The sequence below is a fragment of the Mustela nivalis genome (assembly GCF_964662115.1).
Source record: "Mustela nivalis genome assembly, chromosome: 18".
In the NCBI taxonomy this organism is placed as follows: Eukaryota; Metazoa; Chordata; class Mammalia; order Carnivora; family Mustelidae; genus Mustela; species Mustela nivalis.
The window spans coordinates 27065576-27087173 of NC_139037.1; the positions used below are offsets into that span (position 1 = coordinate 27065576).

A 21598-nucleotide genomic window follows, 5' to 3' on the forward strand; every position below is an offset into this window, starting at 1 on the left:
CGGCAGTCTCATCAGAGATTGGCCTAGTGGTAGGCTGGCCTCCGCCTCTCTACTTCCTGCCGCCAGAGGCTCGGGATGCACTTCCGGCGTGCTTTCCCCTCCTCTTGCGCTCTCATGTTAATGGCGGGTGGCGTCTGCTGAGGGGGACGCAAATAACCGCTACCGGCAAGGGAAAGTCTCCTTGCCTGCCCCACTTCCATTCTCCGCAAGTATTCGAGCTCGCCAGCATGTCCGTGGTGCCGCCTAATCGCTCACAAACCGGCTGGCCCCGGGGAGTCAACCAGTTCGGCAACAAGTACATCCAGCAGACTAAGCCCCTCACCCTGGAGCGCACCATCAACCTGTAAGTGCGGCCTGGCCTTTGCGCGCTGTATTCTCGGGCACCCCCTTACCTCGTGAGCGCTCCCGGCGCGTCCCCGGCCCTCGGTGGGCTTCACGCCTCCCCATCACCTCCACTCCCGCTGGCGAATGCGCCCCTTTCTAGCTCCTACCGGACCCTTCGTGGTCCTCGAGCGCCACAGAGTTAGAGCCCTACTTGAGAGGGTTTTCTTTTCCTGGAGAGAAGGCTTGCTCCCATGCCCCTGGATTCAGTCATAATAGGAAAATCCCAAGTTTGCTTTAGAACTCCTCCTTCCCCACGTCTGCAAGAGGAAACCATCTGCAGAACATGGTGTTCATTTTTCCTATCTAGTGTTTATGTTTTCACGTCACGTATGTGGTATTGCTTTTGTGGGTTCTTCTTTGATGTGAACGGTATAATGTATCGTGTGCGCAGTTTTCATTTTTCTGTAGCATTGGGCTTTGGAGAGCTAGCTATATAACGCGTAGGTTTAGGTCCCCCCCCCCCGCCCCTTAACGGCTTAATTGATACTTGAGCTCCAGAATACACCACATTTTATTCATGTGCTCGGGGCCATCTGGCTAACCTTCTGTATTCACCTGTCTTCTCTCCGCAGCAACAGCAGCCAGGGGGCCGCAACTTGGGAGGGTGCCTACTGTTAAGGTTAGGCTTTCATTCAGACCGTGGAGGGAACCAGCGTGTAGCCCCAGAGAACCTATTTTAGGCTGCGTTTTTATTTTCAACACTTTTCTCTTTGAACCCTTCAAGCTGTTGCATTTCTATGTCACTCTCAAAAGTTAATCTCGAAGTGGCAGGTAATTGGCATTGGAGCTCTGTCTGGCTCAAGAAAATTTTTGGTATTCTCTCTCTCTCTCTCTCTCTCTCTGTTTTTTTAATTGTTTCTGAGAGCTTGTGAGCCACCGTGGTGCTGACCCTAATGAAGCAAAGTGGCCAGTTTCTGGTCAATGTTTAAATAAAGTGCAAGGACAGGGGCGCCTGGGTGGCTCAGTCAATTAGGCATCTGCCTTCTGCTGATCCCAGAGTCCTGGGATCTAGCCCAGCATTAGGCTCCCTGCCCAGTGGGGAGCCGGCTTCTCCTCTCTCTGCCTACTACTCCCACTGCTTGTGAGTTCTGTCAGATAAATAAATAAAGAAACAAAATCTTTAAAAAAAAAAAAAAAAAGCAAGGATTTACTGATACTGGTGTTTCCATGAGAAACTTTAGGTGTTTCTCTATTTTACTTTCAAATAAAGGAACTTTTCCCCTTCAAAAATGATTTGAAATTGAAGAGATGATTGCCATTATTATTTTACTTGGCAAAACAATTTGGCAAAATTTGGTGCTGATATGGAAATTTAGACAGTAAAAATACTGGGTTTATGAAGTCTAGCTAGATTGATGTGTATATACAAGTTAATATCTCTAGCTATTACATCAACATAATAACTTTAATTTCATATCCCCTCTTTAAAACATCTTCATAAGATACCCGTGAAGCCGAAAAGGCAAATGTTCTTTTTAAAAATGTGAAAGCACAGCTTCTGAATTATGTTGGTAATTAGGAGTAGGGCTTGTGGTTTTTGCTTGATTTAACGTCATTACTGGATCAGTTCGCATCAAGTTACTATGTAGAATTAATATGGTGAAGTGTTTTTATTTTTACTCCATTAAAGTTATGGATTGATGAATTTACAGAATGTTTCCTCTCCTGGATAAATAAGGTATGCAGAAAAACAAAACAAAACACTTGTGAACTCAGTTCACCTGGGTGAGTTATAATCTAACTTGAAAACAAGTTCTTTCTCCTCTACTATACTTTCTTTTAGGATGTTCTATGTGAAAGTCTACTTTGTACCAGGCACTAGGCATAACCCTGGGTGTATAGTGGTGAGGAAGTAAGATGTAGTCCCTGCTTTGCAAAGTTCACAGTGTGATGGGAATAAAATGCATGTCCGGGCTGGCACTATGATTTCATACATGAAAATTCTTACATTTCATTTAGATGGCATCTCTTTATTGATACAAAGAGCTAGACTTTACAGTTTAGACATGTACAGCTATCCTTAATTCTTTCTAATTCAAGTTGTGAATACTAAATGTTAATACATATAAAAAATTGCCTGGCACATAGTACCGGGTGAAATTGTTGTGACAAGCAATGATGTTAGATTCAGCCTTGGGTCTACTGGGGAAGTCCTTGAATTCCTTAAAGCTGCTTCATTCATGCCTAGAATCTGGCTTCAGTGTTAAGTTTTGACAACCTTGATTTGTTTACCTTTCAAGAATAGCTAAGTGGATTGGTTATATAGTTGTTGGCTTTTAATGTTAAGTCATTTTTTTAAAAGATTTTATTTATTTATTTGACAGAAATCACAAGTAGGCAGAAAGGCGGGGGGTGGGGGGGGGGAGAAAGAGAGGAGGAAGCAGGCTCCTGACAGAGCAGAGAGCCCAATGTGGGGCTGGATCCCAGGACCCTGGGATCATGACCTGAGCTGAAGACAGAGGCTTTAACGCACTGAGCCACCCAGGTGCCCAATGTTAAGTCATTTTGATACGGAATAGGCAGGTGTGGTCAAAGCATTCTTACTCAAAGACTTATAATCAGAGGGTTCTTTACTGTAAGGGTAGTGTTTGGGGGGGGGTTACAAGGTGGTATGTTTGATTAAATATAAATAGGGGATTTTTAACTATCTTTAAGGAAAAATTTGATATTTACTAGACAAGATGAAAATTATCTTAATATGAGCTATATTTGGAATTCTTGCTAGAGGAGAGAATATTCAGAATAGATATGGTTGGCAAAGGATTTGAATTACTAGAAGGGAAGAGTAAGGCTATTGGATAGAATACAAGCAGAAAGTCAGAGTTTATTTAGAGGGGATGGAAAAAGTTCACCTGAAGAGGAAAGGGTTGTGGTACCAGAAAAGTCTGAGGATAGTTGACTGGGAGAAAAATAACTGAAGAGTTGATGGAATGTGGTGGCTCACTTTGTAGAAAAAGAGATATTAGTCTTTAGCACCCATAATTAATAGAATTTCTAGTTAGATTAGTAGAAAATCCCAAGGGGGCATTAGCCAGGTTGACAGTGTTAGTCTAACAGCTGTGATTTAAAACCAGAGGATTTCCAGATAGCCACTTCTCTAAGCATTTGAGGGCCTTAAGGGGTGGTGTTATCTATACTTGAAAGTTCAAGTGTGGTGTAGCAACTTGATGTAATGGAAGCTGTCCATCCAGTCCAAAGAGCTGGATTCTGATCTCTGCTGTCACATTAACTTGTGGAACTTTGGACAAAACCTGGTGTTTTCCAAACTTCTCCCCCCCGTAGTTTCTTTGTGTGTGTTTGGTATCTGTCATGGTAAATTATGGTCCTCTGTTCTCATGTTAGATATTTGTTTTTGGATCACAGGTACCCTCTTACCAATTATACTTTTGGTACAAAAGAGCCCCTCTATGAGAAGGACAGCTCTGTTGCAGCCAGATTTCAGCGCATGAGGGAGGAATTTGATAAAATTGGAATGAGAAGGACTGTAGAAGGGGTTCTGATTGTACATGAGCATCGGCTACCACATGTGTTACTGCTACAGCTGGGAACAACTTTCTTCAAATTGTAAGTGTCATTGGAAGTTAGCAGCCAGACAACTTTTAATAGGATTGCTGTTTTTTGCAGTTTTGGAAGACCATTTTTGACGTTAGTCATTTAGTTACATAAGCACTGCTGTTAATGGAGTCTTTAGAAAGAGAAAATCATTTCATTTTTCAGTGTAATGCTCATTTATTCCTTAACTGGCAATCTGCCTATTTCTGTATATTGTTAAGAACTGAGCTTGATAGAAGCTTCATGAAGCAGATTAGTCGAAGTTCAATTTCTAGATGTCATTGTACCATTACTAAGAACAAGTGATATTATTTCTTTCTTAGGATGGTGTTTCTGATTCTTAAAATGACTTGCATTTTTATAGTTAACTGTTTAGTTTTATCACTTAAACTCATAAATTTCTTCGTATTATACATTCAGTGCACAACCATTTGACCAGATTGTACCAAAAAGAGAGGTCTCAAATCCTTAGTTTGGAATTCTTGAAGAACGTGTCATTTTTCAGACCGAAAATATGTGGTCCATTGCCTCTTTGGGCATTTCTAGAATCCATTATGACCAGATTGCCTTCCAGAGAGAAGAGAGTGGGATAGACTGGTGGCTAGAAGTTGTTTATTATGTTACATACTTTGTTTAAAACTAGGGTTTGTGCACTGTTAGTCTGGTGAATTAAAAGGAGGAGTTCAATTTTCTAGCACATTCTTCCCCCTCCCTTTGACATTTATTTTCTCTGATTGCCTTCTGTGACACTGAAATATGAGTTATTCAGTTATATGATAGAAATTATTATTATTGTGTTCTTCCTGTTATCCTAAAATTGTTTTAAGTTGAAAGCTGAAATTCTTAACCTTTATACAGACCTGGTGGTGAACTTAACCCAGGAGAAGATGAAGTTGAAGGACTAAAACGCTTAATGACAGAGGTATTTCTCCATTTAACCACTTTGGCGGTTTTATCCTTGCCCATCTGAACACCATCAACTGAATGGATAAATAGGCTTTTTATCTTTTTTATTTTTTTTTATTTTGAATAGCTTTCACTAAATCTTAAACAACAGAGTGTTAGTACTATGTTTACTTTCTGTAAGTTGAACTAGAACTTAACACTTTTTCCATTGAAGTGCTGATGTAACAATAAGGGTTAATAAAAGCCAACATTTTATTGAGTACTTACTGTGCTAGGCATTGTTCTGAGTGCTTTACGTGCAGTAGTTCCTTCAGCTGTCACAACAGCCCTAGGGAGAAGTAATGTTATTAATCCCATTTTACCAAAAGGGAAACTGGGCACAGAGGGTTCAAGTAACTTCCTTGATGTTTGCGGGTAGTTTGTCATGGAGCTGGAGATCGGAATACAGTTAGTTTTGTTGCGGTGTAGGCCGCTATAGGGTTTTTGACAAGAGTGATTCCTATTAAAAAGCTATTTTCATTTTTGACATATCTTTTAAGCTTTACCCACATTGTGCTACCTTTTAAAAGTCACTCTGATGTCTGTCTCTAGAGACTTGAGGCCAAATGCATAGATGCTCCAGGTTTTGAAGTTACAGGTTGTTTTTATTATTATTTTTCTTTTTCTTAGCGCACAGTCCTTCCCTCTTTAATTATAAAACTAATATGCATTATGTGCAAAAACCTTGGCAAGTACAGAAAAGCAGGAGAAACAAAACTAAAATCACCTGTAATTCTACTACTTTGACCTATTGGTTTATCTTTCCAGTGTTTTTTTAAGTACATTATACCTTTTAAATATTGTGCTTTGCTTGCACTTCCATTTACATGTGGTTGATTGAACCTATTTGCTTAACTCAGCTCCTTCTCAGAAATCCCACCAAGAAGGAAGTAAAGGGTTTTTTAAAAGATAGAAATTCAGTAGAATTGAAGGAGTTTAAGATGAGACAATTGCAAAAAAGAGTATTTAGAAGCTAGAAAAGCAGATGGGCATATCATATCTGACTTAGCAGAAACAGCCCAGCAGGGGATAGTTCAGGACTTGCACTCCATAGCACCACACAGGCTGAGGAATTGGAAGTGCCAGGTGCCCCTAAAACTGGGAGCCTGCATGGACTGGAAACTGGATTGTTAGTAGAGATTGACTCAGAAAACACTAAGCAATGAAAAAATAGAAGGGATGAGAATAAACGAGAATTTATATTCTGAATAGTGAGACTTACAGATTTCTACTTGATAGAATTGTGACAATTAGGCTTAAGGTTGGAGATTTTGCTTCTGGAGAAAGTGACCAGTCCAAAAAAAAAATGCCTCCAGATGATGATATTTGGGAATCTTCCCAAAGAATAGTGTGGCCCTGCCACTCAGGGTGACAGCTAAGCACCTTAGTACTTTACCTTAATTGTGAGCCAGGCTTTTGGAGAAAGTGTCTTAACAAGAAAGAGATCAAAAGAAGCAAATGAGGGGCGCATGGATGACTCAGTGGGTTAAAGCCTCTGCCTTCCACTCAGGTCATGATCCCAGGGTCCTGGGATAGAGCCCCCGTGTCGGGCTCTCTGCTCAGCGGGGAGGTTGCTTCCCTTCCTCTCTCTCTGCCTGCCTCTCTGCCTACTTGTGATCTCTGTCTGTCAAATAAATAAAATCTTTAAAAAAAACAAAAGAAGCAAATGGAACTCAACAGAACACAATTTAGCAATCAATAAAATTACTATTCTAGATGTGATGAGAGGAGATAGCTCATCTGTGGAACCCTGGGCCATGAAAAAGACTATTGAACCAATAAGAAAGAACTCATGAGTGGGGCGCCTGGGTGGCTCAGTGGGTTAAAGCCTCTGCCTTCGGCTCAGGTCATGATCCCAGGGTCCTGGGATCGAGCCCCGCGTCGGGCTCTCTGCTCAGTGGGGAGTCTGCTTCCTCCTCTCTCTCTCTGCCTGCTTCTCTGCCTACTTGTGATCTCTGCCTGTCAAATAAATAAATAAAATCTTTAAAAAAAAAAAAAAAGAACTCATGAGTATTCAAAAAAAAATGTTAGCAGAAACAAAACATTCACTAGAGGGTTAAAAGATTGAATTGAGGAAATCTAGAAAGTAGGATGAAAAACCATCTAGAGGAAATCTAGAAAGTAGGATGAAAGTAGGAGGTAAAACAGAGGTGAGAAACGATAAAATTAGTGGGTCATCCTAGAAGGACCAAAATAGATTATAGACAAATAGAGCAGAGGAAGAATATCAAAGCAATAATTCCCAAACTTAAAGAACATGAGTTTTCAGATCAGAAAGACCTACTGTCCTGCCCTTTATAATGAACGTTAAAAGATCCATGCAAAGGCGTATCATGAAAGTTTCAATCAGTAAGGATAAAGAGAAGATCTTAAAAACTTCCAAAGTTGGGAAGTGGAGGGGAGATAGGAGTTAAATACAAAGCATCATCAAAAAAGGTATTGACTTCCTAGAAATAATACTGGAAGTTAAAAGCCCTTGTAACATGCCTTCATAATTCTGAGAGAGCATGATTTCTGCTGTAGAATTGTTTGTATAATCAAACCATAAATCCAGTGTGCAGGTAAAACTATTTCCAAACATACAGAATTTCCAGAAATACAGATCTTGTAACTTTTCTCAGGAAACTACTAGAGGGTGTTGACTACCAAAATGAAAGGAAGAACTAAGAAGATACAGGATTCAGAATGTAGAGAGGCTCTAACAACATAGGCAGAGGGAAGCCCTAGGACTTGCGTTGTGAGGCAGGGTTGAGAGCACTACAGAGCAGAGGAGGATGATAGAAAGTGTTGCTTGGGGGGAAAAAAAATGAAATTGACAGAATAATTGACATTTGAATTGAGAAGAAATTTAAGTTCTTGGGAGAATGTGGACATGAAGTAGTGATAGTGAATGATATATGTATGAAACAGTTATTAACTCTGAAAGAAAAGGATAGTTGTATAGTAAGAAATGCAATTATAGTTTACTCAACGCTGATGTGTCGAGTCACCTAGTCATAGTAATTTAAATACTGAATGCAGTCTTCTTTTTTTAAAGATATTATTTATTTAACAGACAGATTACAAGTAGGCAGTGAGGCGGGTAGAGAGAAAGGGGGAAGCAGAGTCCCTGCTGAGCAGAGAGCCCAATGCGGGGCTCGATCCCAGGACCCTGGGATCATGACCTGAGCTGAAGGCAGAGGCTTTAACCCACTGAGCCACCCAGATGTCCCCCCTGAATGCAGTCTTAACCAAATACTGATTATGGGAGGATGGTAGAAGAGAAAGTATGAATGGAGGATATAGTTTAAAGATCTGAATTCTCACTCACAGTAGGAGGGTGTTAATTGCTTTTTTTCTTTAAGTTTATAAAAATGTAAAGTAATCAAGAAATGACCAAAAAGCATGCATGAAAAGTATAACTGTAGTGGAGAAACCTGATAAACAGTACCTCAGCCCAGGTGATCAAGGTTAACATCAGTAAAAGTCGTGTCTGTGTAATATGCTCTTGACATGATGTAATGAGAATGGTACTTTAGCTTGGTGGTCTTCCTCTCTAAACTCCCCAAAATCCATAATCCCTGTCTAACGGAGAGGCATGGTATTAAATACTTCATTAGTATTCCTCAAAACTATGAGGATCACAAACAAAGAAACTGAGAAACTGTTAGTCTGTAGGAGAAATTGCAATTTAATGTAAGAGGAAATTTATTTCTTTACAAAAGAAGGAAATTCTGGGACTGGAAAGGACATGAGTTAAAAACTAACTAACCTTTCAATTAGTAAAGTAAAAGTATTGGTTCATTAGTTGTGACAAATGTGCTAGTATAAGATGTTAATAGGGGAAACTGGCTGTGGGATACGTAGGAACTTTGTACCATATTTGCATTTTTTTTCTATAAATGTGAAACTAAAACAGTTTGATTTTTTGTTTCAGCTTTTTATTTAAATTCTAGTCAATTAACATACAGTATTTATAGTTTTAGGGGTAGAATTTAGTGATTCATCACTTACGTATAATATCCAGTGCTCATCACAATTGTCCTTAATACCCATGTCCCATCTAGCCTACACACTGGTCCGCCTTGCTCACCTCCCCTCTAGCAACCCTCTGGAAAATAGTTTCTTTAAAAACAAGGTGAATGCTTGTGAAGAGTAGAGGCGAGTACGGGGGAAAAACGCTAAGAGTTGAAAGTTGTAGCCAATGGAAATGGGGAAGTGGGACAGGGAACTGCTCTTTCTCATTGTAGACCTTGTAGAACCATGTTTGACCAATTAAAACATATAGAGAGTATAATTTTAATTAAAATGACTTAAGTTTAATATTCTGCCACCCAGATTTATAAAAATGAAAGTTTTTTTTTTTCTATAATTTAGTTAGGTGGTGATTTACACAAGCTACAGTTGATTCTAGTAAAACTATTGTATGTATGGTATTGGGTTATGTAAGAAATTGGCCAGGGCATAACAATAGATTTGTTGGTCCTATATAGTTATGTTGTTGCTAGATTGCCATTTTGGAACTAATAGTTATATCTTGGGCCAAATGACATAGATAATAGTAGACAAGAAATTATAAAGAGGAAATTTACATCTTTACAAAAGAAGTATTTTCATGGGTAGGTATTACTGATTGTATTATTTCTTTTTGACAGATACTGGGTCGTCAAGATGGTGTCCTGCAAGACTGGGTCATTGATGACTGCATTGGTAACTGGTGGAGACCAAATTTTGAACCTCCTCAGGTCAGTGTTCTTTTCTATTTGCTGGGCATTTAGGGAAGTAGAAAACTACTTTAATTCCAGCCTTTGGAAAAGAGTATAGCAGAATTTGACTTTCTCTCTCATTAATGTAGATAAAAATTTTTAAAAATCAAGCATCTTTTTCTTTGAAAGAAAAATTTCACATATACAAAGGTAGGAATAATAAAAGTCCATAAATCCCATTACCTGTCTTCCACCTTCAACAGTTAGCAGCTCATGGTCGGACTTCATTTCATCTGGCACTCTTTTCCCCTCCCTCAACTTCGATTATTTTGGAACAAGTCCTAGGTAATCATGTCAAATGTAAATATTTCAGTAAATGTCTCTACAACGTAAGGGTCTCTTTAAAAATAACACCGTATACATTCTCACACTAAGAGTAAGGAATTACTCCATAATATCATTAAATATGTGTATCTCTGACTAGTTTCAAGCTTGTATTTTGTTTTCTAATTTGTTTAAATTAGGATGGTCTCTTAAGTCTCTTTTGGCTGGTCACTTTCCTGGTTCTCTTTTTTCCCCTCTCATAATTTATTAATAAAAACAAGCTTTTTAAAGTCCTTTGTGTTTCCATTGCTGATTGCATCTGCCTGTTGTCATTGAATGTGTAGTTCTTTCGCTTCTGTTCTATAAACTGGTAGATCAAGAAACTGGATTTGACTGGTGGGGGAAGTATAAGGCTCACCAGAGCTGGTGTATTGTTTAATTTCTGCATAATAAATTACCCCTAAACTTAGCAGTTTAAGACAGCAGACATTTGTTACCTTCATTTCTCAAGGTCAGACATCTGGGTGGTTCTGGCTCATGGTCTCTCAAGAGGTTATGGTCAGTCTGTCATCTGGGATTGTGTCACCTCAAGGCTGGACTAGGGCTGAAGGATCTGATCCCAGGTTCACACATGTGTTTGTTAGCAGGCCATTCTTCTTGCACTGTTGGACTGAAGGCTTCAGTTCCTTGTTGGGTGTTGACCTGAACGTGCTCTCTGTTACCAGGAGAGTTGTCTCCATAGGGTAACTCCCAGTGAGGCAGCTGGCTTCCCCTAGAGCTTGAGATCCGAGGTGGAGAAAGTTACAGAGAGCAAGAAAGCTGTAGTCTGTATAACCTAATCTTGACAGTGACATACTGTCAGTTCTGCTGTATGCTACTGGTCACAAAAGCCAACATAGTACATTGTGGGAGGGGACTACATAAAAGTGGGCAGGAAACAGGTCGCTGGGGGTCATCTTGGGGGATGGCCCTCACAGACAGTGCCATGCACTTCCATCAGAAGTTTTGTCATGTCTGGTTATGTCTTTTTGTAATGTTAGCCGCTCGTTGATAATAGTTTTTTGGGCTTATTAATTCATTAGGGTTGTCGTCCTTTTATTTTTTTAATTTATTTTTTAAAAAAGATTTAACTAATTTACTTATTTGACAGAGAGATCACAGGTAGGCAGAGAGGCAGGCAGAGAGAGAGGAGGAAGCAGGCTCCCCGCTGAGCAGAGAGCCCAATGTGGGGCTCCATCCCAGGACCCTGGGATCATGACCTGAGCGGAAGGCAGAGGCTTTAACCCAGTGAGCCACCCAGGCGCCTCGTTTGTGATCTTTTTATTAAGGGAAACTTCTCTCATCAACTATTTGGTTACCCTGAGGTATAATTTATGTAGGAAAGAATAGATGTTTCTTTTCAGAAGAATGAGTTAATTTATTAGTATCCTTCAAAGACTTTATTCACAAGAAAGAATAAGACAGAGACTTGGGTGCAGATAGATTGTTTGGTAAGTGATCCCAGAAAACAATAGACTGATGAGACTGATGGGGGAATTACAGCTATGGGCAACTGGACCGATCCTGCTAAGGACTGTGAGGAACCATATGCAGTGTACCTTAAAATTGTTCATTAGAAGGAGGGAAGGCTGGAGACTCCTACCCCATTGGATGAGGGTTGTATTAACTCCCTTGCACTTTCATGTTGAGTCGGAGCACAGGTTATGAGATTTTCTGGGGCTTTAGAAACTCTTTGAGGCTGAAAAGCAGAGAGTGAGACAGTGGCAGTAAGCTGGGAGCTTTCTGGCAATTTCCAACACAGCTGCCCTGAAATCTGAGGTGGGATGAGATCTGAGGGGGTGGTAATGAGGTAATTCCGGACCAAAAAGCATCTGGTTCAGTGACCTTTTCAAGTGTCCTATGACATCATGGTTTAAATATATTCCTTGTGTTCTAATCCATTGTAATGATTGATAATGGTACTGAGCTCAAATTTTCTTACCTTTAACTGATGGGAGACTCTGATCCTGAATCCTGTTAACAAGGCTTTATGACATAGATCTCTTCTTTGCATGACAGCATGTTCCAGGCTTAGAATTATATAAAATATCAGCCAAGCAAAAGATGATTATGTCCTCCTCTTCCTTCCGACTCTCTGGTATAGCTGAGGGATAGGAAGAGCAGGTGCTGTTGGATCTGGCGCTAGTTCTCAGCACCTGAAAATTGCCTCGGCTTTAAGAAAGTATAATTTCATTTGAAAATAGTGAGGTTCCTGGTCCGAAGGTACATAAAATGATTATTGTTAACATTTTTTTTGTTTCTAAGCCTTCTTTGATCAAACTGGAAGCCCAGTAATAACACAAAAGTTTTTCAGGCTTCTCTCTGAATACCCTCATTCATCTCCCCTACCGAAGTCCTAGGACAGTTGCCTTCATGGATGCAACCCTGTGGGGTTGGCTCTGCTAGCATGAGATGCAGCGTTAAGTGTTGTGTGTTCATTTCATACGCTTGGAGTAGTGGTTAGGTGTCAGTGGGAAAAGAGCACGACACCATCTCCCCTATCTTTTTGTATAAAGCGCAGTTGGCTGAAACTCCAAGATAAAGACTGGAGAAGAAAGTTTTTTTTTTTTTCTTTTAAAGATTTTATTTATTTATTTGACAGAGAGATCACAAGTAGGCAGAGAGAGGGGGAAGCAGGCTCTGCTGAGTAGAGAGCCCGACGCGGGGCTCGATCCCAGGACTCTGGGATCATGACCTGAGCCAGAGGCAGAGGCTTTAACCCACTGAGCCACCCAGGCGCCCCTGGAGAAGAAAAGTATTAAAAGAAGAGGAACTTATAGCCCCAAGTAGAAGAAAATGGGGTAATGCCAGTCACTTTGGTTTGGTCATGGTTTAGGAGCTTTTGTTGTATGTGAACAGCTTTCCTGTAGCCTGTGCTGTTCAGACTACTACTCACTGCTCTGTCTGTCATTGCCAGTGTGCCTGGTTTTCATGACCATGTAGGGCACCTCCAAAGCCTGGAACAGTTGTCTTCATTTATCATACCTTAGGGATGGCTCTGGTGTATCATTATTCTAACTCGAATACTGGGATGTTGAGTGGGGTGGAATAGTGGGAAATAACAGGCTTTTATCGTCAGATAAGGGTTGACTAGATGAGGCTGAATCCTGGTATCATTACTTAGTTGTGTAGTCTTGGGAAAGACTTGCAGCTTTTATTGTCAGATAAGGGTTGACTAGATGAGGTTGAATCCTGGTATCATTACTTAGTTGTGTAGTCTTGGGAAAGACTTGCAGCTTTTTTCAGTGTAAGTTCTTACATAAAATGTGGGTGATGTTTCCTCCTTTCAGCATCCTCTGTTTTATCCTACTCTCCCCTTATATCTATTTTCAGCATTTTCCAATTCCCCTGCCCTCAAAATACAACTCCCAAAGCCAGAGTAGATTCTTCTGAATGTATGTGGGGAGATGTAGGTGAGTTCTGTACCTCTGACTGAGGTCCTAACCTCCCCTAGCTAATTCTCTTTAGAATCCCTTAAGTTCTCCAGAATAATTTCTCCATTTTCACAAGCAACTTCACTCTTTCTAGCTGACAGGACTCCACTGAGACTTTTGGTTTCTGAACATTCTTTGATCAAACTAGAAGCTCAGTAATAACATACAAGTTTTCCAGGCTGGTGTTCCTAAAGTGTGTGTCGGGGGTTGTGTGTGTGTGATTGTTGTTGGAGCACTGTCTTGTCAGATACCTCAAAGGGCATATTTAGACTTCTAATATAGTAAACTTCTTTGGGTTGTAAGTTCCTCAAGCTGCAAATCCTGTGACTATACCTAAAATTGATTTGAATGGCTAAATGGTTTATTACTCGTTATGTTGTATTTATCAAGCATTTATCTTTCAGAACATCTGTTAGGTACCAGGTTCTGGTAAAGGGAAGACTAGAAAGAGTTCTGTTTCTTCCAGCAGTTTATGCTGTATTGGGAAATAAACAGAGAGAGAAAGAAATGAAAACAGCATACATGTTAAAATTGTGTTGGGATTGTGAGGAACTTGGTCTCAGGGTTGATAACTTGATCTTAACGTCTGAAATGGAAGAAGTCGATAAATAAAGGCACGGAGGTGTGAGGAAGGTCTTGGCAAATACAAATTATTCTCTTTTGTGATTTTAGTACCCGTATATTCCTGCACATATTACAAAACCCAAGGAACATAAGAAGTTGTTTTTGGTTCAACTTCAAGAGAAAGGTAAGTTATTCTGCTTTTGAATGTAGCCATCTGAAAACTTGTGTAGAGTAATTTCAAGAATACTTTTATTTGAGTTTTCTCCAAGTTTCTTGAATTTTGAATTTATTATGAAATTAAAGTATATACTATGTATATACAGAATTAACCTCTTTTTAAAAAAAGATTTTATTTGTTTATTTTTTAAAGATCTTATTTATTTATTTGAGAGAGTGTGAGTGTGAGCACAAGCAGGAGGAGCAGCAGAGAGAGAGAAAGAGACTCTCAGGTGGACTCTACACTGAGCACAGCGGCCTGAGCTAAAATCGAGAGTCAGACAGTTAACTGACTAAGCCACCCAGGTGCCCCAGAATTAACTAGTTCTTCACATAGATGTGCCAAGTCATGCTAGAGGGGGAAGAGTAAATTTTATGAGAGCCTAAATACCTGATAGTAGTGTTTTAAAATAACTGTTTAGCTTTTGGTACTGATATTCTTATTGTGATAAACGGAAACTTTTAGGAGACAGAGGAATTAATTTTTTAAATGCCACCTTTAGGCCTGTTGTACATTTTAAAAAATATTTCTTATCATAGTCTTAAAATGGAATTCAAAATAAATTATAAACCCGAAGGCTCGGCTCTTCTCCCTTTGTTTCCAGGGCCAGCACTTATAATGTCCTTGTGCTTATTAATAACACTGACTGTGAACTTTGCTTGAAAGATACAACCAAAATGGAGTGCTTGGGTGGCTCAGTTGATTAAGCGTCTGCCTTCGGCTTGATCATGATCCCAGCCTGAGATTGAGCCCTGCATCAGGCTTCTTGCTCAGCAGGGAGCCTGGTTCTCCCTCTCCCTCTGCCTGCCACTCCCCCTGCTTGTGCTCACTCACTCTCTCTCTCTCTCTCCCCCTCTCATTCTGTCAAATAAATAAGTAAAACCTTTAAAAAAAAAAAAAAAAGATAACAACCAAAATGTGTTAAGGGGAATTACCTTTTTCTTCAGGAGTTTCTCAAATATAAAATGGGTGATTACTTTATAAATGAATTGTAAGCAGTGATTGTCTAAGAATTTATAGAAGATGTATACTGTTTTTTTACTTTATTTTATTTTGTTTTATTTTAGCTTTGTTTGCAGTCCCTAAAAATTACAAGCTTGTAGCTGCACCATTGTTTGAATTGTATGACAATGCACCAGGATATGGACCCATCATTTCTAGTCTCCCTCAGCTTCTGAGCAGGTATGGAAAGTTGAACATTTTGTGGCTGGTTCATTTAAATTGCCAGACTTAAGATATTCTGAGCTGTTTGACAAAGGATAGTTATGAATTTTGGTCTTTAAGGAAACTAAGACTGTAGATGGTTTCTTGGCTCATGCACAAGCCACAGATTAAGTATGACTGACTAAAAGTATCCCCAGACTCCCAAGTTGCAGCATGACATTCTGGTATTTGGGTGGATGTTCTTCTCCACATCTGATATTTTTGTTACTGTTAAGTTTGAAGTCTTCATTCAAAGAGGAGATGATAAAATGGCAGTCAGCACAGTATAATAAAATTGAGGGGAATTATCTATATGAAAATGTGGAGAATTACATCTTTGTGTAAGATGTTCTCTTTTTTTGAAATGTGCTGTATTTAGGTCTACTGGGATATGAGGGATTGATTCCTGAATTTTTACATACATGGAGTTTAGTTTTCTTGTTTTGTTTGTTTTTGGTAGAGACAGGTATAAGAAAGGTGTTTTTTAAAAAAGTGACTTGTACTGGTTGATGTTCTTAGAGTCTTCTATAGATAGAACACAGGGCAATGTGGTGGCTAAGAATATGGATAACTGTGGGCAGTGTTTGGATTTGAATTCCACCTTTAATAACTTCCTGGCAGCATGACCTTGGACAAATGATTATACCTATTTGCTTATTTCTTCACCTGTAAATCAGGGTTGTAGTCCCCGCTTCATAGAATTATGAGGAGCAAGTGAAAAAATGCATGTAAAGTGCTTACAACAGTGCCAGGCGCCTGGTAAATGCTTAATAAATATTAGTTAAAAAAACAGTTTTAATAGTGATTTTGGCCTTCTCTGAAACCTTATTGAGTAATTGGTTCTTTCCATTTTGTTATACTAGTCAAACTTCTATCTTTTGCATCTCTTCTTTGGTCTGCTGTTGCGTTAAAAGTTGAAGTGTGAGATACGAAAAAGAGTCATATAATTCATTTATTTGAACACTGCTTGTCCGGTATCAGGAACTGTGCTGTGGCATAATACAAGAAGTTAAAAAATTTTCCTTCTCTCAAGGAACTTTTTAGTGGATAATTAATCAAATGTACACTCTTAAATTTTTTTTTTTTTTAGTTGTGAGGATTTAGCAACACTATTATTTAATGTGTAAGATGAGACAGATCAGATAAAAGGATGTTTTGGTGTAGAAATGCCAAAAATGTCAAGGGAGGGGTAGGAATGTCCAAATTTCTTTATCATCTAAGATAAAAAAACTGTAAATAATGCTGTTTTTAATAAAGATATTGTTCTTTCTAAAATTCAGGTTCAATTTTATATACAACTGAATTCCTGCACAGTGGAGAAGTAAAAGAAGCCGTCTCTGTGAGCACAGCTATACACAGTGTAGAATAAATATGGTAGAAAAGTTTTTTTTGGGTTTTCTCTCTTTCCCAATCCCTAAATTGCTGCCTACTTTCTGTTGTTTGAATAGTAAAGTTAATATGAAGAACTAGATGGTGGTGTAAACAAATGTGATAATGTTTAATTTACTTTTGGTTCTACTCATACTTTTTTGTACAACATTAAAGAATATGAACTTCTTTCTATTTGTATTTTTTTTTTCTTTTTTTAATTTTCACATTAAACTTGTAAAATTCTTACAGGTGAGGACTGTTTTTTTTCCCCTGCTCCGAGGGTGGTGATGTTGAGACAATGGCAGGTTTAGGTTAGTTGAGTATGTGGGACCCTTGTTCTGATACCATTTTGGGGAATATATTCTAGATATATCTATGTTCTGGATTTTTGTGATGAGGAACTTCTGTTACTTTTGGGAACTAGATTGCTTGATGGAGTCCTGAGATGCAATTCCTGAACCAAATAATACACTTTGAGTTGTACTCCCAGTATGTTACTAACTGGTACATTTCATACTGATATATTCAGACCTTTGTTCACAAGCAACAGACCTTGAACATATGGGAAGCCATTAAAATTGGCTAGGTTAGGGAAACTCATGGGAATTGGTATAAAAAGAGAGCTGACTGAGACTTTTTCCCTTCGAATAATGGGTGTATTATTTGTGTTGTGAAATTGTGTGTTTTAGTTATTCTTAGGGCCGTGGTAAAATGGTGATCTGTGAAGGAAGTTTTTAAAAATGGGTCTGTTAGGTTTTGACTCTTGGATTACAAAGTTAGTTATTTCAGTTGATATCTATAGAAATGAAAATTTGTTTTTAGCAATGACAATCCTTGTCAAAAATATTTTGGGGTAATTTGAATCTACTGAAATCTAAAGACAGGATAGGGGATAGATTTTGTCAGCCTACAGGAAAAATACCAGTTTAAAGTTCTTTAAAATAACAACTGCTAAATTAGGAACAGGTTTTGGGGAATAAAAAACGATTCTTAGGGCAAAGGATTGTGCAGGCTCTGTCATTGCTTAATGGTCCAAGTATGTTGTGCATGCCTTACAACAAGTGTGACGACTGCAGGCTTAATGAACAGGACATCTTGTAAGATGCAGCTACTTAAAGAAGAGAGATTGCTGTAGTTTATAAGAGATAGAGTGAACTTTTGATTAGTTCTTACATCTTTATGATAACAGGCCTTTTCTCCTGAAGTTTGGATGAGTTGAAAGGTATATTATAAATTCTTCCCTATTTAGACTTGAGAAAATCAGACCAAGAACAACTGTATCAATAAAAATTCTAGTTTATTTAGCTGAGGTCCCATGAAGCCTTTACAAGGTTGTGTCAAGTAGTGACTGTGGTCGTGCTCATGCTTAGTAGTAGGTGAGCAACAGGACCAGAAATAATTCATGAATTCCTTTGAAAAAGCCACCGATACTGTGTAGAGTCCTCTTCCCTCAGGCACTAATAGTTCTACCCCTGTGATTTATATCAGCACATTTGTAACTTACCATAATTTTACTGGTGATTTCACTGACTAGCTGAGCCTTATCAAAATTGGGGAAGGCAGAGATGAAAACAGCTTGATCCAGCCCACCTTCTGTGGTTGCTTCTGGCATCCAAGTGAAAGGCTGTAGTAACCACATTTCAGATGTGCTAGTGCTTGCCACTTGGGGAAGGTGGAAAGTGGTGGACTTTTTCTTGGTGTTATTATAAAATGCTGTATTATTTGAAGAGATCGGATTTGAAGCTACCCGTGTCCTTTGTAACATAAGCTTTGACCTAGAAATGATTTCCTGATCACTACTTCACAGTATAAGTGCTTGAGTCAGTCATCTATATGTTGGGGCCTAGGTGAGAAAAACCTTTGATTTAAGCTGGCTTGGTTACTAACTTAGAATGTAAAAAGATCTAGTTTTGAATGTAAAATTGGCAACACACAAATTTTTTAAACTGTCTTTGAACTGGTCAGCTGCAGTTGTATCTTAATACTCATGTTTTAGATTTCCTGATGGAAATAGTAGAACTAGGGAAATTTAAATATGATATATTCTACAACATTAGAAGAAGGTACAAGGGAATGTTTACCATTAAGCTCTTTTTGTGTAAATTCTTAACATACTTTAAAAACTAAGTCTTAAATTGTGCATTCCAATTCTCTGTATATTAAATACTGAATACTTTTTAAATGAGCTCTTGATGGACTGATTTGTATTTTTGAATGCTTCCTGTATTCCAGGTTTGTTTATTATTAAGAGTCCTCTTTTGCATTATATAAGTACAATATATGTCATGTTATTTTCCCTGAGTAATCTAAGTAGTGCATATTCTCTATAAATCTACTAAATGGCACTAGAAAATATTTAGTAGGTTGGTGAGTAGAAGTTTTACTCAGATGTTTTCAGTCATATTTAGAATTGACATCCCTTTGAAGAAAAGTGAAATTTGTTTTTTCCTAAATGATGAAGACTATTATGATTTTTTAATAAGCAGATGATACTTAAAATGGCATTACGATAACTTTATGAATTTATACTTTAACAGCAGATCAGGGAGATTTCTTATTTTTTATCACTGCCTTAGCTTACAAGGTTCAGTTATTTTATTTTATTTTATTTTATTACGGGTTCCATTAAATTAGCATTTATTGGCATATAAAAATATAGTCAAATTGCCAGTCTGTTTTCTTCCATGATGAACTAAAGTGAGAGGTAGAGGTCCTCTAAATTCAACATGCCAGCAAGCAAGCAACTTAAATTTCCTTTCTTAAATGATATGACTCTTAAGGTCTCAGGTTTTTAATGACTTTATTTTTTAAGTACTTGCTCATTCACTTGAGATGAAATGCTTGGAGTAGCTTTCCACCTCAGAGTTCCTCAGACATATTGTTTTTACTGGTTCATAGTGTTCGGACAGTATGTGCTGTTCACTAAGACTGCTTCAGAGGGCATGCGGTGTTTATGTTGCTTCGCCAGAGAAGTCTTAGTGGTTTTTGACGGTACTACAAGTCCGCTTCCTTAGCAAGGGTTTGATTTCCTACAATTATTCCACTTGTTTTGCATCATTTATTCTTTGGGTTAAACTAGACTCATTTCAAGTAGTTTGCCTTTGTTGTTCAGATGTGATGAAAAACACAATACTGTAATTTGACTTGAGCCATAAGACACATTTTAATATTAGCTCGTATTTATCAAGCTTTGTGAAGAAAAAAAAAAAAACTGACTACAACCTAAGTGAGTCTTAAGCCAGGTTAGGTGTAATTTGTATCTTAGTGATGGGTTGTACCATAGGACTGGACAAGAATTGGGGACATACAATGTTCTCTGTTGAGGGAAAGATCGGCGCATTTAAAAACTTAAAACTTGGTTATTGTGTTTACATCATAGTGTACTAGCATCATTTATGGTTTGGCTTTGAGAATTTTTATGGCATTACACTTACAGAAAATGTATAAAGGAAACTGAAGTTTTGGTTATATTTTTATATTTGTAAAGTGAAAGTTTGACTAAAATGGTCACTGTTCTTTTTAAATTTTATTTTATTGTTCATTTCAATTAAAAAAAAATAAAACAGAATGACATTCTCTGATTTGTGTGTGGCTACTAACCTTAGTGTGCCATTAGAAATCCTGCTCAGTTCTTTTTCAGTGTTGTTGGCCAGGGGCCATTAGGTAAGAGACAACTTGACAGAATAGCAAGGGTCTGAAGAACTGGGACACTGATGTTGCCCTCTCTGGCACGCCCCCATTGTATGTTAGCTGTCATCTTAGGCAGATCTAGTTTCCTGCATTGTGAAGCGGTCACTGGATTTGGAACCCAAAGACTGGGATTAGTAGTTGCCACACAATTTTGCTGTGTTGTATCATTGAGGGACTCAGTTTCCTCATCTATAAATCTTGTTGGTTCCTTTAGCCCCCCCCCCTCAGATTTGCCTGGAAGTCATGTTCTTTGACACTGTGCTTGCTGCTTATGTAATACTGTATAATATAATTTCAGCCTCTTAAATAGAAACAGTGTACCCAAAAGATGAGAACACCTGTGTCATAAGATTGCAGTCTTAAGGTTTTATATCAGAACAAAAGTTGAACCAAACCTGATAAAGTTATTGTAAAGTTTCTCTGAAAATTTTACTCTTGTATATTGCAGGAACCCAAAAGCCATGAAAAATTATTAAAGAAAAGCTAAAAATTGAAGTATACCCATTAACTGACTTTCCCCCTACAACTTGAGTTGGTTATTGTTTCCCCCTCTGCTAGATTGAGTAATGGAACACACTGGTCCAGCTAATGAAACACCAGAGTCCTGTGGGAGTACACTTAAGGTTATTGTTTAGATAAGGTAGTTTCAGTTTCTAGGATGTTGAGAATCTTCAACAACAAACTGATCTCTGCCTTTCTTAAAGAACAGTGAAAATCAAATGAAATCATGAATATGAAAGGATTTCGGGTATTTAAAAAGTGAATAGCAGTATAGTAATTAGGTTTGACTCTTAATCTACACAAGCCGTTTTATCTGAATTGATAAAATATTTCCTTTACATCAAGCCAAATCAGAGCCACCATTCTATAAATGAGGCAGAAAATTCAGTTTCTCAGTCATTATTGGGAGACTGTGGGGCCATCTCAAAGTCTCCAAGGAATCCCGAAAGCATAAATGGTAGTCTGAAATGAGGGTGGGAGTGCAGAGAGCTCTAGCTTCTGCCATGCTCTACAGATATTTCTCTTGTCTAAGCTGGACCAGCCCCTTAAGGTCTGGTGTGGTTGCCTTCCTGCCACACTGAGCCTTAGGACTCAACTGAGAACATAGTCTGTATACTTACCAAATATTCATTCCTGTGTCTTGCTTCCTCCCCGGGTCCTCTCATGGAGTAGGATACAGTGCAAAGAAC

General features: G+C 38.5%; 1 protein-coding gene across 1 annotated transcript; it reads left to right on the top strand.

The window, feature by feature from the left end:
* The first annotated feature begins 61 nt into the window (after positions 1–61).
* Positions 62–20299, top strand: NUDT21 (nudix hydrolase 21). Its single transcript, XM_082712516.1, has 7 exons — positions 62–343; positions 3748–3948; positions 4795–4858; positions 9516–9605; positions 14036–14111; positions 15212–15326; positions 16628–20299. The coding sequence occupies exons 1-7, from the start codon at positions 228–230 to the stop codon at positions 16647–16649; spliced, it is 684 nt and encodes a 227-aa protein (XP_082568642.1). The 5' UTR covers positions 62–227; the 3' UTR covers positions 16650–20299.
* Positions 20300–21598: the final 1299 nt, after the last annotated feature.